This window comes from Juglans microcarpa x Juglans regia, chromosome 7D (genome assembly GCF_004785595.1).
Source record: "Juglans microcarpa x Juglans regia isolate MS1-56 chromosome 7D, Jm3101_v1.0, whole genome shotgun sequence".
Lineage (NCBI taxonomy): Eukaryota > Viridiplantae > Streptophyta > Magnoliopsida > Fagales > Juglandaceae > Juglans > Juglans microcarpa x Juglans regia.
This window is the reverse complement of record NC_054606.1, coordinates 861,217-877,571: the sequence shown is the minus strand read 5'-3', so window position 1 is coordinate 877,571 and position 16,355 is coordinate 861,217. Positions and strand designations below refer to the sequence as shown.

The following is a 16,355-nucleotide window of genomic DNA, read 5'->3' as shown; positions in this document are numbered from 1 at the left end:
ATGGTGAAAATAGATTTATTTTGATAAGAAATAATCATTTTAATAAGAAATAACTGATAAATAAAAATAAAAATGGTTTATTAAGATAAAATAAAAATGGTTTATTAAGATAAATATCAATGCAATGAATTGTTTCAAGACCAACCCAACCCTAATTGAATTGACCCCCATCACAGATGTAGAAATAGAAACAACTTCCGAAACAAAGGGGACTAAACAGGAACAAGAGGAATCCACTGAAAAAGATCCTTCTCCTTCTCTTTTTTCTGAAGAAAAGGAGGATCCGGACAAAATGGATAAAACAGAAAAGATCCGAATGAATGGAAAGGGATCTAAGCAATTCGATGAATTACTCCTAAAAGTTCACATCGGAATAGTACTAGTTGATGAGAGTTACTTCGGAAACACACAAAAAAAGTAAAATTCATTTGGGTTATTCTCTCTTGAAATATTTCTAACTTCGAATTTTCTTGATTCTCATCTAGATAAAAAGTTTTATAAATTGGTCTATTTTTATAACGTGTCTCTTTAAAGTGGAATTCATCCTTTGTTTTTCCCTTTCGAAGGAAGCATGCATGCTAATCTTAGAATCATTTCAATCCACTGTCAAAAAAAGAAAAGTTCATATGGACATGACCATTATATGTAACCTGAAAATGAAATTGTCCAAATAGCAAACCTTTATCCTTCTTCTTTCTTCGATTCTTTTCCCTTTTCTTTTAACTTTCAGACCACCACACTTTATATATAAATACCAGGCACGCACACGCGTATGATCGGTACTCGTACATGTGTCTGATTCTCATATGTTTAAATAGGGGCATGTAAGCTATATATATTGATTAGCTAGATGCCATGTTCTCAGAGAAAGAAAGGCAGGCAACTGTGATGAAATCCAGTTCAAATTTGAGACTCATATGGAATCATGTGACCAACATATTAATTGGAAAACGGACTCTTGATGATGAGGGATGAGGGATACTTATAGCTAGCATTTTTAAAATTAGCATTTAGTTAAGTGATAATCTTAAGCACTCCTCGATCTTGCTTTTACATGAGGTTTGGCACACATATATTTGTCAAAGTCTGATTACATGTATCTAGCTTTTAAGCCAGCTTGACCAGGACGTGATGGTCATTTCTTGGAAATGATCTGATTACTTGGCTCTGAAGAAATTTATAGGCCTAACTTATTTCATAAAACCGGTTCTACAAGAGAGGATTGCTCATTCTTTATAAACATGCCCAATGTCTTGTCTACAGGCAATATGAGATTATTCTTCTACAGTCTGGTCTACTCTGATTTGACTTTATCCACAAACAAGAATCTCATGCTTGTAACTGTGACACTGTTTATAATTTATTATCAAACTTGATGTCTCTGCAAGTCATGAAACTATGAAAGCATCTATTTCCTTATATTTGTTAAAAAATGCAAGTGCGATTCCACGAATCAGTTGAAATCTTATATTATCAAGCCACTGGCCACTTGTCAGCTGTACCCTATTAATAATTATAACCTCTCATAGTCTTGTACCACATGAGGCCAATATAGCTGAAAACTGATGCAAAATGACTTCTGATCTTCTCACTCTATCCGTTACTCTTTATCTCATCCTTTTCTCCACTTCATTCCCCACCAGTTTTGGAGTGTTCTCATAGCAATCCCCCATAACCGTGTATACAAAACGCATGGAGAAAATGACCCACATGCACTTCTATTTCCATGACATCTTAGACGGTAAGAACCCAACTGCGGTTAGGATTATCACGCCACCAAACAGGTCAGTTGGTGGCTTTGGTGCTACTTATATGATAGATGACCCATTGACTGAAGGACTAAACCAGGTTCAAAGCTTGTGGGAAGAGCTCAGGGAATGTATGCTTTGGCTTCTCAACATGACAGTGGGTTGCTTGTGGTGATAAATTTCTCCTTTTTAGAAGGGATTTACAATGGGAGTGCCTTTAGCATTCTGGGGCGGAATCCCGTTCTTGATACGGTCAGAGAAATGCCAATTGTCGGAGGCAGTGGGGTTTTCCGATTTGCTCGGGGCTACGCTTTGGCAAAGACGGTAAGTTTCAGTCCAAAATCTGGGGATGCTGTGGTTAATACAATGTATCCGTCTTGCATTTCTGAAAATTCCAGTTAGCTTGAAGCATTTATAGGAGTTCCCGTTCTTGTTCTGTTCTTCCGAGTCGTGCCCAGCCTAGAGGCGTTTTTTCAATCATCAGATTACTGTAATTTCTCCAAGTCTAGAGTAAGCCAAATCAAGCAGCAAATGATACAAGTACATTTATTCCTAAACCCAAGTTCCTTTTGTGTGCGCGAGCGCGCGCGCGCGAGAGAGAGAGAGCATCCATATATTTTTCTTCAGAACATGGTTTCGGCCATAATATACAAAATATCAACTTATACAAAGGAAACTAAAACCAATAAAAAAACAACAGAATTTTTGGAACAGAGAATGAAGTTCTCGATTCCTTTCCGTCAGTATGCAGTCGCAGAAGACTGAAAACTTAACATCCCTTTATACGCAAAAGAAAACGAGAAGAGAGCATGAAGCAGTAGAAGAAACGGCACTTGCCAATAAAAAAGGAACAAGAAGAAAAAAAGAGTCAGTCCCAACATAGCAACTAATCTCAGTGTCACCTTCTGAATCTCCAGGCTGATACCGAAAAGAGGGGCCTCTCGTTCCAGCAGATAACCAAACAGTCATTCTCATCTTTGATATTGTACCCATTATCACCATAGCTCTTCAAAAGTCTACTCACCTGCAACCTACTGTGATAGCTAAAAGGCACCCTCCCGAAACGGGCCGACTCAAGCCTTGCAATCCATTTCTCAAGTTTTTCGTGCCTCTCCTTTCTCTCTGCTCCCTCACATGCAATTATGTTTTTAATTTCCTCTCCAAAAAGTGTCTTCTCAATCTTTTGACGTTCTATCGGTAATCTTGACACAGTAGACTCCAAACTATCAAAGAGAGCAGCATAGAAATGCAATGCTCCAATAGCCCTCTCCATTAAAGTAAAACCATTGTGGTTTGCTTCCTGCTCAGTCACTACCATTAGTTTTGGGGATAGCGCCCAAAGAGAATTTAGAAAGGTCCGCATTCTTGGGGAAGCACTTGGAGAATATGGGGATGATGTGGAGGCAGAATCAGGACTGGCCATGTACACATTGATCGGATCCTTCTCAAGGAACTCTCGTAAAGTCCTCTGGTCCAGATGGAAAACTTTGGGCAGGCTCTTCGATAACGATGGAGAGTTCCTTCTGAGGACTTCCTCATCAGCAGCCAAGAGAGAATGTAGTTGAAGTACAGAGCTGACAGCAAGTGCTTCTCCTGTCTTTACCCCTAAACTTTCAAGATCAAGATCCTCTAATTTGCTCAATATAGGAATGAATCGAAATGGGATGTCCAACCTTTCGGCTTCTACAGTCAACCGAAGAGCCATTTGCTCCAATACCTCTTTATGTTCATGAATTCCTGTAATTCTCAAATGGGGTGGGCCTTCTGGCCGTGCACTTATTGTCTGAAGAAAATCAATCCACTGGGCTGGTTCAAATGAATATAAGTCAATAATATGAACCATCTTCTCCCCCTCCATAGCTTCTATAATCGCTTGATTTGTGATCACATATGCAACCTTTAGGAATGGACAGAGCTCGAAGAACAGTTTTTGAACAAAAACCTTCTCAGACAGAGATGATATTTTTGTTGAATTGAGAGCTTTATGCAGGCCAGGCCGTGAGGCTTTAAGCATCCTATCAGCAAGTGCCTCAGCGAAGTATGCAGCAATTCGCTGCATTGCATTGCCATCGGCAGAGGCAAGATGGGAACTATGCTCAAGGCCAATATCAGCATTCTCAATACTACCAGCAGCCACATGGTAAGCACAGGCTTGAAGAAGCTGTATCAAATACAAACCCCTCTCCTCAGTTTTCAGCTCCTTGAGCCAGGCGTATGGTGATCCTGGCCCAGGAGATAGTGACATCCATGGAAAGAGGGGTGAAGAATTTAAAGAAGATCCATCCTCTTGAAACGTTCCAGCCATAAACAACTACGAGCAAGTTCTGAGCAATTGGAATGGAAAATCTGAAGCATTTGGAAATAGCTAGAATGAGACTAAGAGTTGAGATGGATTGTGAATAGTAGTGAAATGAGTTGTGAATAGTAGTGAGACTTGTAAGTTAAAGTTGATAAATAATAATAAATAGTAATGAGATGAGTTGAGATGAGTTGAAATGAGTTGAGATGACTTGTGAATAAGAACTAGTCCTAAAGGGAATTAATATTAATGCTGGAATATTACACTGCACCTTTTTATTACTGGGAAAGCTGATGGGAAGAAGAATCAATGCTTTAGATTTTTTTAAAAGGTAATTAAAGAATGCTAATTAGAATCCATGTTTTATGATTCTATATATGTATGTATGTATTAAACGATCTTTTCCGAAAACAACAGATCAGATCAAGACCGTAATCTTAATTCCTTTTTCCCATAATTTCTTTCCAACATTCAGATAGCTGAACAGAGCATATTTGGATTTCGAATTACTTATATAATCATAATACAATTTCAAGAAAAAAGGAACTTCTCCTTCCAATATCTTAACGGTATCAGAGATTGACCACGAAAAAGAATCACAAACTAAAAAAATTTTTATAGAGGCAGAGGAACAGAAAACCAAATTTTCCGCTGACCATGCCAGAAAAGATAAATCATGTTTGTTGCCTGCATTTTATGCTTCAATTGTTCTGAAGCTATATATCAGGATCAACATAGTAAGCCAAAACTGCACCTGAAGTTACGGAAAAACAAAAGGTAGAAAGATGGACAGAACAAAACCAAATCGTTAACAAGCAAGGCCCACTCGATTGACACATAATGCTTTCTAGATACCAAAATACTCCCAAAATGGAATTGGAAACCTCATTTATGTTATATTCCAACAATTTCATTTTCCCAGCAAACAAACCATGTCAGAATGCAAGAAAATTTCACCTAGTATACAAAAATCAAAGGCATCCTCCAGCGGGAAGGTGTATTATTTTCCAGAATTCATCAAAGGGATCAGACTCATGAAACAGAAACAGGAGAAATTACCAGAAAACGTTCCTCCTTGAGAACTGTTCAAGTAGACCACCACCTTTAATTAAGTTCCCAACTGGGTTTTCAAATTGATCAAAATCCCAGAAAACCCCCGAGAAAATTTCAAAGCTTGCCGACTCGCTCAATCCATCAAAGAGGGTATCAGATTTATGCAGGGTTTTGATGCAAAGTGGGTATTGGAATTAAAGGTCATGTGTTAAAGGATTTCTCCATGGCTGCGTGTGACAAAACAAGAGGTTGTTTTTGTCGTCATCAATTTGTTTTTCCTTGATAGAATCAGAGGAATATGGTATTTTCTGAAATACAGAGGTAACAGAACCCGCTCTCTCCCACTCCCTCTCTCTCCCCGTCTCTTTCTTTCTAGATTTTCTCTTTGAGTAAACTTTGTTTGTTTCTCTCTCTAGGTTGAATTTTGTCAGTATGCGAAGTGGATGGGAATAAGAGCTGGCCAAACTGGGTATCATTTTCAAGCACAGCACCAATCCAAAAATGCCCTAACAAAAGAAGACAGCATCCTTGTTTGTTGCTTAGTGGGTAGTGGTGATTGCAAGGAAAGGCTTCCAAGTGCCTCCAAAACCATTGTTTGGATTATTTTCAAAGCCAATGGCCATCCACTGGGTACTTTCTTCTTGCATTTGGACAAAGAGACAAGGCAGCTCTGGAAAATGCCAAAAAGTGGATGGAAGCATTAACTTTAGGTGTGGAATACTTTGGGTACTTGGCTTGAGCTCCACTCCTTTAATACTTTATCTTTTTAAGGCCATTCGCTACCAAAACACAATGACCCCAATTGAAGTTTTCCTCTTCTTTTCCTTTTCTATTTTTAAGTTGGAAGTGTTAATTCTCATCTTATATTTTGCAATCTTAGAACACATATATATGTGACAAATTTTAAATGATACTCATATCAACGAGTATGATTGAGAATAACAAAAACTTTAAGATCGAGAATAATAATATTTTTTACAAAGGATTTAGACAAAGACTTACTTATGAGAGAATATCAATAAGTATCAACAGAGTTCTGCATCATTAATTATATAGTTCGAGGCTTGAAGCCACAAGGTTAGTACTTAAAACATGTTTGATACTAAATATCTCTCATCTCATCTAATAAGTTTACTTATTGTGAAATGGTTTATAATTGAATGAAAAATCTCTTCCTCCCAATAAATGATCAAATCCTAAGCATCTTCCCTAACACATGAAACAACAATATATCATTAAACAATGAAGTGATTCATTTTTTCTTTTGTTGTAATAAAAAACTAGGAGGTTATTAACTAATTGATTGAATAAACGTGTGGAGAAACAATATTGGACTATAAAGTCATCATGTAATCACTATAATATTGTAAGGAACCTTTTGTTGGATTCTTAAGCCCATAGTTTCAAGGTTTTCATTATTTTTTTCTACGTTGGATACTGCTACGTGCAGTTATGTAATACGCAAGTATTGAACAATCGTTTTAAAAAAGAGTAAGGTTCATTATTAAAAAAATTATTATTTTTTTCATAAAGATCTCGTATATATTTACTTTTTACAAAATGATTACGTAGCATTTACGTATTCACGACTGTAACTATCATTTCTCGTAATGTTACTAGTCAAAAAACTTTATAAGGCAATCATTTCACATTTTCACCCTTCTTATTAACATATCTTAATTCTAAACCCAATGTCTAAAACTTAATATTGGAGGAAATTGATGGGTCCAAGGCTCTGTAAATGTCCCTGACTCTTTTCTGCCGCCCGAATCTTACCTTCACCACCGCAAGTTTGATGAAAAATTTACATATTCTCTCTCTCTCTCTCTCTCCCTCTCCCTGTTTTTTCTTGGCTTTTCCTTCTCTCTCTCTTTGGGTCTGGTGTGGGGAATTTGTCAGTTTTAAGAAGTGATTACAACAAAAAAAGGGATCCAACTTGAGGCAGTAGGTGTTTCCAAGGTACAGATATCGTCATTGAAAGAGAAAGCTTATGTCGTAAACATAAGCAGCCGTTGATTCAAAGAGTATATTCTTAGATCAGCTTCTTACTTTAGAGATCAGCATATTGGCTTTTAGCAGCGAAAGATACATAGCTTCTTTGTCTTGTACGTAACCTGAAAATTGCAATCGACCCTAACAATGCTTAGTGTGGGTGTTTTCAAGGAGACACCATTTTTTGTAGGTTAGTGACCAGACATGGATTTTCGGGGAACAAAAATTTGCTATGAAAAATCCTCAAAATTCAGGAAAGATTTATGGGTCAAGAACAAAATCATGGAGGACCCACAAATATATATTTGCGAGATTTTGTATATGGATTTCTAACTTGATTTTAGGTGGATTTTTTTCCGTATCCCTGCAGCTAAATGTTGTTTGGGGTTCGAGAAACGAGCATTTGTATGACAAGAAGATAAGGATTTGTAAAAGGGGACAATGAGTGGTGGTAATAATCGAACTGTAGTCTTATGTTTGATCTCTTTGTGGGGACATGGTCACGGGGTTGGAATTGTCGAAAAATAAGATAATTTCTGATGTCAAATCGAGATTTGGGATGTTTTGGGTGTGAGTTTTTGCTTGGAAATTGTCAAAAAGAAGAAAAGAAAAAAGTGACCTTTCCATAGTAAACTTCTAGCATCTTTGAGCTACACACTTCATACAGCTTCATATAATTGAAGTTACATCATATTGACAGAAAAATGAATACTTTAGCACATAGTCTCGTTAATCATGGTGCTTTGGGCAATCACGTAAGTTTTTCTTCTATTTTTTTAACTTTCCAAACATATAGTTGGACTTTTTGTATTAATTATGATATTCTTAACTTCTTCTCATGTTTTTAATAATGATTTTTCTATTTTTTGAAGAGTCTGATTTTAGATTTTTAGATGTTGTAACGGCCTTGCTTTTTTTTTTTTTTTTATAAGGTATTTATCTGTTATAAATAAGAATTTATCAATAAAATTCAGGTCACGCTATCTTTTCTTTTTAACTAAAAAAGAAATTCGAGCTTGAATAATGGTATTAATCAGCTATTTTAGCCTATTCGAAGTGTTTGGTGCTGTTTTCAAAAGCCCACGTAAAAGGGGAATGATCTTCAACTGGCCCACGTTCTGTCCAAAACTGAAGCCCATGCAAACCCATCTAAACTGAAGGGATCCCCATGCAAACTGAGCAAGTCAAAAATGAAAGAAAAATTATTTGTACAAATCTCAAATATATAAGTTTTATATAAATCTTTGTAAAAAAATGGATCCTACTTTAAAAAAATGTAAAAAAAACTATTATTTATTAGTGAGACCTATTGTTTTATAAAAAACTTATATGAAGCTTGTCTATTTGAGACTTGTATCTAGCATTACTCATATCTCGATGATTTAAGATTTATTATGTTCTTATCCAAATTCAAGAATATCAAATGAAAGAGAGACCAATACATAAAGTATGCTTTAAAATATTTATTGAATATTTATTGTAAACAATTTACATAGGGTAACGCTACTATGCCTCCCAGCATTTACCGTTAGGCGTACCGTTTAGACTTTTTGATTTTTATTTTTTGTTTTTACATTTTTTTTATATTTTTTAATATTTTTAAAAAATAAAAAAATACACCAATACACTTAAAATTATTTTCATTTTCTTAATCATTAAGTAAAAAATAATTCTAACTAGCAGTCAACTGGGACGGTACAATTGTGAGGGTAAAGTAGTGTTTTCGATTTACATAAACAACAATAAATACTATAGAAGAAACAGGAGCGTGACAAAGACACGAGTGACCAATAGAGCCAACAGTCTTAACGTGACAATTCAATTAGCTCCACATGTGAAATTCGGGCCAAATTCGTGCACTCCTTATCTTCCACATGTATAGGATCCTTGGCCACATTCTTGTCTGGCCTTCACCTAACTCAAGCCATAACCTAAAGTCTACTCTGTATCTTACAACCAAATCAGACTAAAAAAACAGAACCAGAGAATTTAGAATAAACACAAGCTGCATGCAAATGTCTCCCAAGGGATCTCCTCATTCATCTTCTTCTTCCTGGGTTTTGAAAACTTCCATCCTACTCATTTTCTTTCTATCTTCTTCCTCTCCTTGCTTTCCATGGTCTTTGCCTCCTTCCATTGTCAACTCTACTAAACAACACCGTCATCATACTTTCATCTCCGACTTTCGGGTACTAACAAGAAGAATACTATCCGAGTGTCCTGACCCAAACCCTTTTCTCCAAATAAATGTTACTCCCAATTCCAAACTTGCAGATGAAGAGAACGTGACAGTCACGGTTAGTGGAGTTTTTGTTCCTCAGAAGGACGATTGGGTTGCTATGATTTCACCTGTTAAGAATTCAAAGTAAGAGTTGCATACACACATATATATATATATATATATATTATTCAAAGTTGAATTATTTTATACGTATTTTTTCATTGTTGTCATGTTATTATTTCTATCAAATGTACGTCAATGACTCATGCATGTTTCTGTTTTTTTCCGGCCTCTCCCTCTTCGATACAAATTAATGCTGCAGCGACGTTTCAAAATGTCCTGCAAATGAGCTTCTTTATGCAGAGACTGGTGATCTGAGCAAACTTCCGCTACTGTGCCATTATCCGTAAAGGTACGTACTTATAAACGTTTATTTTCGTAAAATATCAGTGAAATGAATTGGTATTAAAATTAAAAAATTAAATAAAAAATTATTAAAATATATATTTTTTAATATTATTTTTATTTTAAAATTTTAAAAAGTTGAATTGTTTATTTTATTTTAAAATTTAAAAAAATTATAATAATTAGATAAAATGAAATTAGATAAAAAAAAAAAGAGAAATTGCGAAAATTTAACAAACTAAGACGACAAATAGGACTGTCAAAATCAATGTAGAGATACATTTAAAACGTGCGTAGCATGCCAGCTGTCAAGTAATTAACCCTCGTACATGAGTTTGCGGACCTTTTTTTTTTTCTCTTTTTTCTTTTTTCACTTTTTACTGCAAAAATATATTTTAGAAAATATGCGTTGTTTGGTAATTTCGTATATAGCCTCCAGGTTTAGATCTACAGTATTATCATTTTCTCACTAAATTAATTAGGATATTTTCTCAAATTAATTAATTTATTTTTTCTTAATTTATAATTGGAACGATCGAATTTATTATTTTCTTCTGTTTATCTATAAATATATCTATTCTATTATAATAAGTGGCTATCTAATTATAAATAATAATTTTTATTATTTTTCTGTTAATTTCTTTTATTTTTTCATTAAGTCCGTTAAGTAATGTTTTAACTAAAAGACTCTTAAAATTTTTGATCATTTGACGTGTAACTTACTGTAAAATTTAATGAAAGATCATATTTTACTAAAAAGTCTTTAAGATCCTTGACTATTTTATGTATAACTCACTTGTAGAATTTAATAAAAGATTATATTTTACTAAAAGAGTCTTAATATTAAATTAATAAGATTTTATTATTATATAGAGAATAAATAGATAATCCAATATTGATACAGGCAGACCAATGCTCATACTTTACTGAAGTTTAAATTATTTTAAATCTTGATTTGTTGTCTTTATTTAACCTTATATTTTATTTTTTCAAACAAATAAATTATTAATTTTTACTTTTTTTTTTATATTTAAATCATTATATCAAGGTCACCCGAAACTACCACACTCGAGACCGTTTCTAAGTGTATATATATATATATATATATATTGGATGATATATTATATTACTTTAGACAAAATTATGTATAATAGCTAATTAATAGTTACAGGAATTAACTAGCTAGGTAGCTGTCATCATGGCAGTGCACGTAAGGGCGGCTTAAGGTCAAACCAAATTAAATTCTTCGTATTCTTTTCTAAATATTCTTCAATTCTCTAATTATATGCTTTATAATAAATTAAAATTAAAATATTAATTAAATGCTGTAGCTAGCTAGCTAGCTCATGAATCAGGTTTTCGTTGCTCTCCAAAATAAGGGATTAAATACGTAAATTTTTAAGAAATTAGAATAAATTGTTCAATTACCAAAATTATATTTTGACCAGTATTTGGCTAAAGATGTTTTCAATGCTGTGGGAGGCCAGATATATATATATATATATATATATATATATATATATATATATATATATATGGCACTACGCAGTATGCATGCCATGCATGGTCCCAGGCTCCCCATAGCACACAGGGACCATGGAAAAATAGTCAATTAAAGACTTATATATATATATATATTCTAGATCATATAATTATCTATAGAATATACTAAATTAATACTGAATATAATTAAGGCGAATAGATATAATAATTAATAGATATAGCATGATCATGAGGAGTACTTCATCAAAATTAAGAATCTTAATCCGCGTGTATATAGCAATTAGCATGCATGTACGTAATATCATAGTTAAATGTCAATGAAATTTAATTTTGCAAGCTGGTATATATAGAATATTAAGTTTTTGGGTGAATTAGTTAAACAAATGGAATTAATTAAGTTATAACTTGGACCACGTTCTGAGTCTGAGCCTAATTATCTGCATTATTAAGCTGGCAGCCTTAAATTTTTTTTCCTTGGGTTTTGGGTATGAGCTAGCTAGGTTTGTCACGCCTGTGGCAGCTTAATTATAGCTAGCCAGCTAATTAATGACACTAATCACCTAATTATGGCACTAAAATAGCCTAGTTATAATAGTCAATTTGCATATTAATTTGTTTTCATTTTCAGATAATCATATTTTTCCATTTTTTATGACATAAAATAATCTAGTTCTATATATTAATTAACCGGACTATTAATATTTGATTGTCCAACTTGAAATGAAGAAAAAAAATTCAGCGGTTGTTATGAAAGGAACTCTACTCTATATATGCTCTATCCACATAGCATACAGTGCCCACAAGGAAAAAAAAATTGGCAGTCATTAATTTGTCATAAGTTTTATAACTGTTATAGATGTATTTTGCAACACCTTCCACGCAATCACCTTTAACCAAAGAGAGATAGATCTTGGAGAACTTCGTGAAAATGTCTCTGATGTTTAAATCAGTAGAATCATAACAATTTCTCAAGAGTAAAGAAAAATATGTCTGGTTTGTACTTGAGCTGGTATAAATAGAGCCCACAATGCCTTCTGTTTGAAGAGGTAACTACCTAATCTATCATTTCAAGTTCAAATGATAAGATGGCTTCCCCAATTTCGTTTGCCGGCTAACCCGAGATTCTAGGGCTGTTAACATTTTATCCTATCTATAGGCCGTATTATGGACTTAGGTTCCGTTTGGATAATTAGATTAAATGAAATGGTTTCATCTCACCCTTGTACCAAATGAGCCTTAAGGCTTCGTAAAGTTAGGCTTGGGGCGAGAAGAGGAGGGGATTAAACCTCTTCCAATAACATTAATGTGGTTGTCAGAAACAATAATTCGAAGAGATCTAGACAATATTTCTAATTAACTCTATTTGAATTTACGCTAATGAAAATATGATCAATGGAAAGATTAATCTCATTTTAAAATAGAATGCTAATATATAAAAAGGATGATGAATAGCATGATCACGTAATTCTCTTTTTAAATTTATATATTATATGTCGATGTAAAATTGCATGCATATATGCAGGCGCAGTACGTGAGCAACGACCCAGACTATATCAACTGCACAAAGAAGGAATGCAAGATATATAAGCATGGGAAATGCGTAAAAAGCACTTGCAGTGCTTCCTTGAGGTTTCATGTTATTAATATCAGAACAGACATTGAGTTCGTGCTCTTTGCTGGTGGATTCGAGACACCTTGTGTTTTAAGAAGGTCAAACCCTCTCAATTTTGCTAATCCAAACCAGCCTTTATATGGACATCTTTCAAGCATAGATTCAACCGGAACCTCAGTAAGCAAGCAACATATTTACTTACACTTAAAAAGCAAACATCGAGGTTATAAACACTAGCTAGTATATTGGTGGTGCAGATGAGATTAACATGGGTTAGTGGCGATAAGGCCCCACAACAAGTACAATATGGGGATGGAAAAACACAGATATCACAAGTTACAACATTTTCACAAGATGATATGAAGAGTGAGTTACCCTACGTACCGATCACATTTCTTTTTCACATATGATGTCAATTCTTATAAAGGATTAAATTTATGTCTTTTCAATATGTTAAGCTCCTTTATTTTAACATGATTGATAGCTTAACATGATATAAATCTTGGCTTTAATTAAATATTTTACGTGTCGAGCCAATTCGTATAGCATGCACAGCTTTTAATAATGATACCATCAGCTTGTAACAATCATTTTACATCTTCTGCTTAATACTTACTGCTTAATGGTGAAATGGGTAGGTCGTTCTGCTGTACCAAGTCCAGCCAAGGACTTCGGGTGGCATGACCCCGGATTCATTCATTCAGCGGTAATGACTGGCCTTCGGCCTTTAAGCACCTTCTCCTACAGATATGGAAGGTATAACATCTAAGAATATTCGCTGTTGTTTCAGATTATTTTCTGTTCAAAACACACAGATTTGCACTTTCTGCATGTTACCGATCAGAAAACAGAGGAGAATGAACTTAAGAGTACTACATGGCTCTATATATGTACTTCATAGCACACTACTTTCAACAAATTTTTTTATCATGAAATCTGACGGAACAGAAAATTGAATTTGGTGGTAAATTTTTTAAAAAATGGGAAAAACTAATTTTGTATAATCTACCTTATAAAAACACCACAAAATTTTAGTTTTAATAGTTTTTTAAATTAAGCAAAGTATAACAATGCGATTTTCTTTTTTTCTTTTTTCTTTTTTCCTTCTGGTTATACAAAGTGATTCCGTTGGCTGGAGTGATCAATTCCAGTTCAAGACTCCGCCTGCTGGAGGATCAGATGAACTGAATTTTCTCGTATATGCTGACATGGGAAAGGCTCCTCTTGATGCTTCTGTTGAACACTACATACAAGTAAGAGGCCTTTTATTAACAAGGATTCATATGGAACATCAAAAACTGCACTCAGGAGACAATTTGGCAGATTTTCACCACTTCCTTGTTGTGGACACAAGATTCAAGAAATCCAAAGCCTCTGCTTAAAGGAATATATTTTCCAGCAATATACAATCACCAATATCTTTACAACTCGTGTATACATATATATAGTAGTTTCAGTGATGCAAGTGATCTCTAGTAGTTCCAAAATCTCAACTTCTCTACTTTTCATTTGCAAGTGAATTAAATTAAAGAAAATATAAACTGATACAACTGGGATGTAACGCCGGTACTTTTGATTATTTATAGCCAGGATCCCTCGCAGTGATTGGTGCTTTGACTGACGAAGTAAATTCTGGAAAATTTGACTCCATCTTTCATATTGGAGACCTGAGTTACGCCACTGGATTCTTGGTTGAGTGGGATTTTTTTCTTCAACTTATAAGCCCAGTTGCTTCCAAAGTCTCTTACATGACTGCTGTTGGAAACCACGAAAGGTAGAAATTTTATTTTCTCGATCCAGTTTTCTTCAAATTATTTGCTGTTATTAATGCAGACACTTGCATAATGTTCAGTTGAAAATAGTAATGAATGTTTTCTTCTTCTTTTTTTCTCTCTGTATTTTTCAGGGATTATCCAGACTCAGGGTCAGTATATATTACTACTGATTCAGGTGGAGAATGCGGAGTTCCTTATGAGACTTATTTTCCAATGCCAACCCAAGCAAAGGATAAGCCATGGTATTCCATAGAACAAGCAAGCGTTCATTTCACAATAATTTCAACCGAGCATGATTGGTCAGAAAATTCTGAGCAGGTAAGATGAAACAAGTTACTGATAATCCTTTATAATTAATTGAGATTTCTTAACCACATTCGTATATCTCTTAATTTTTGTACTTTTACAGTATGAATGGATGAGAAATGATATGGCCTCCATTGATCGATCAAAAACTCCTTGGTTAATTTTTATGGGGCAAGTAATTAAACTTTCTGGGCAATTTTTATCATTAAGTTGTCTCATTTTAATTGCAAAGTAAATTTTCCAGTGGTAAATTAGCATAAAAATTTGCCAACGCAGCCACAGACCCATGTATACTTCAACAGATGGAATCTTTAGTGTGGATAAGAAATTTGTGGAAGCTGTAGAACCATTACTACTTGAAAACAAGGTAAGCTTCTATGGATTGATGAATTATTATCAGTTTGTTCATCTTTGGTTGCATTGTAACACATGCAGTGTTATGAACACGTACAATATCCAGGTTGATCTGGCTCTCTTTGGACACGTTCACAATTATGAGAGAAGTTGTGCAATTTATGATGGAAAATGCAAGGCCATGCCTACAACAGATGAGAATGGCGGCGCCACTTATGATAACAGCAATTACCGTGCCCCAGTGCAGGCAGTTATTGGCATGGCCGGCTTCACCTTGGACAACTTCACAAACGATGTAAGTAGCTAGATCCCCATCTGATCTCCCTCTTTTCCCAATCATGTTCTTTGCATGTCATAATCATAGGCTGTACTACTTTTGACATCATTAATTTTGTTGGTTTTGGACAGGGGAACAGTTGGAGTTTACGCAGGATTTCTAAATTTGGGTATGTTAGAGGGCACGCAACAAGGGAAGAGATCAGCTTCGAGGTTTGTATGCTCAAAGTTCATAGCAATTCGCTAGCCTCAGAAACAAAACTTGGTATTGATTCATCAATGTCGCATGCAGTTTGTGAATGCAGCCACGATGGAAGTTGAGGACAGATTCCGCATTCTTAAAAAGCAAAGTGCCGAATATGTAGATGTCTCGCAAATTATGACTGGCTTCGGAGGGATAGCGGCAGACGAGGTCGAGAGAGACAGAGACATAGACAGATCAGAATTGTAGTACCTTTTCCTTTCTGTCTGATCTCTCTGATACATCTCATACATTAAGTGCAATAAAACAAAAGAGTCCTAATCTCTTGTGGGAATTCATGAATTTGAGCTGATAAACATTTTCAAGCCATATGTTCTAGATCAGTAGTATTTAGAAGAAAGCCATGTGGACTCTTGCATGCAGTAGTTGCTGTAACAATTCCCAATCACATTTGAATGCATATTAATCTAATAAGAAAGGGCTCAGCTCCTCAAAATTATTATTCATTTCTGTACTAATTAATACCGTATATTATGGCCGAAGTCAAACAGGAAAACAAATGCTATGGAGCAAAATGCTCATGTAGAAAGACAAATTGGACAGTTAGTG

General features: G+C 34.6%; 1 protein-coding gene and 2 pseudogenes across 2 annotated transcripts; 2 read left to right on the top strand and 1 right to left on the bottom strand.

The window, feature by feature from the left end:
• Positions 1–1,554: 1,554 nt before the first annotated feature.
• On the top strand, positions 1,555–2,305 carry LOC121239955 (annotated as a pseudogene).
• Positions 2,306–2,347: 42 nt separating this feature from the next.
• LOC121239954 (GRAS family protein TF80-like) lies at positions 2,348–5,795 on the bottom strand. Of its 2 annotated transcripts, none has more exons than XM_041137371.1 (2): positions 5,005–5,795; positions 2,348–4,094 (listed from the first exon to the last, which is right to left on the bottom strand). In XM_041137371.1, the coding sequence occupies exon 2, from the start codon at positions 4,051–4,053 to the stop codon at positions 2,647–2,649; it is 1,407 nt and encodes a 468-aa protein (XP_040993305.1). In that variant the 5' UTR covers positions 4,054–4,094; positions 5,005–5,795; the 3' UTR covers positions 2,348–2,646. The 2 variants fall into 2 exon arrangements, with proteins under 2 accessions (XP_040993305.1, XP_040993304.1); XM_041137370.1 differs by having other exon boundaries at positions 5,107–5,794.
• Positions 5,796–8,866: 3,071 nt separating this feature from the next.
• On the top strand, positions 8,867–16,088 carry LOC121238330 (annotated as a pseudogene).
• The last annotated feature ends 267 nt before the right edge of the window (positions 16,089–16,355 follow it).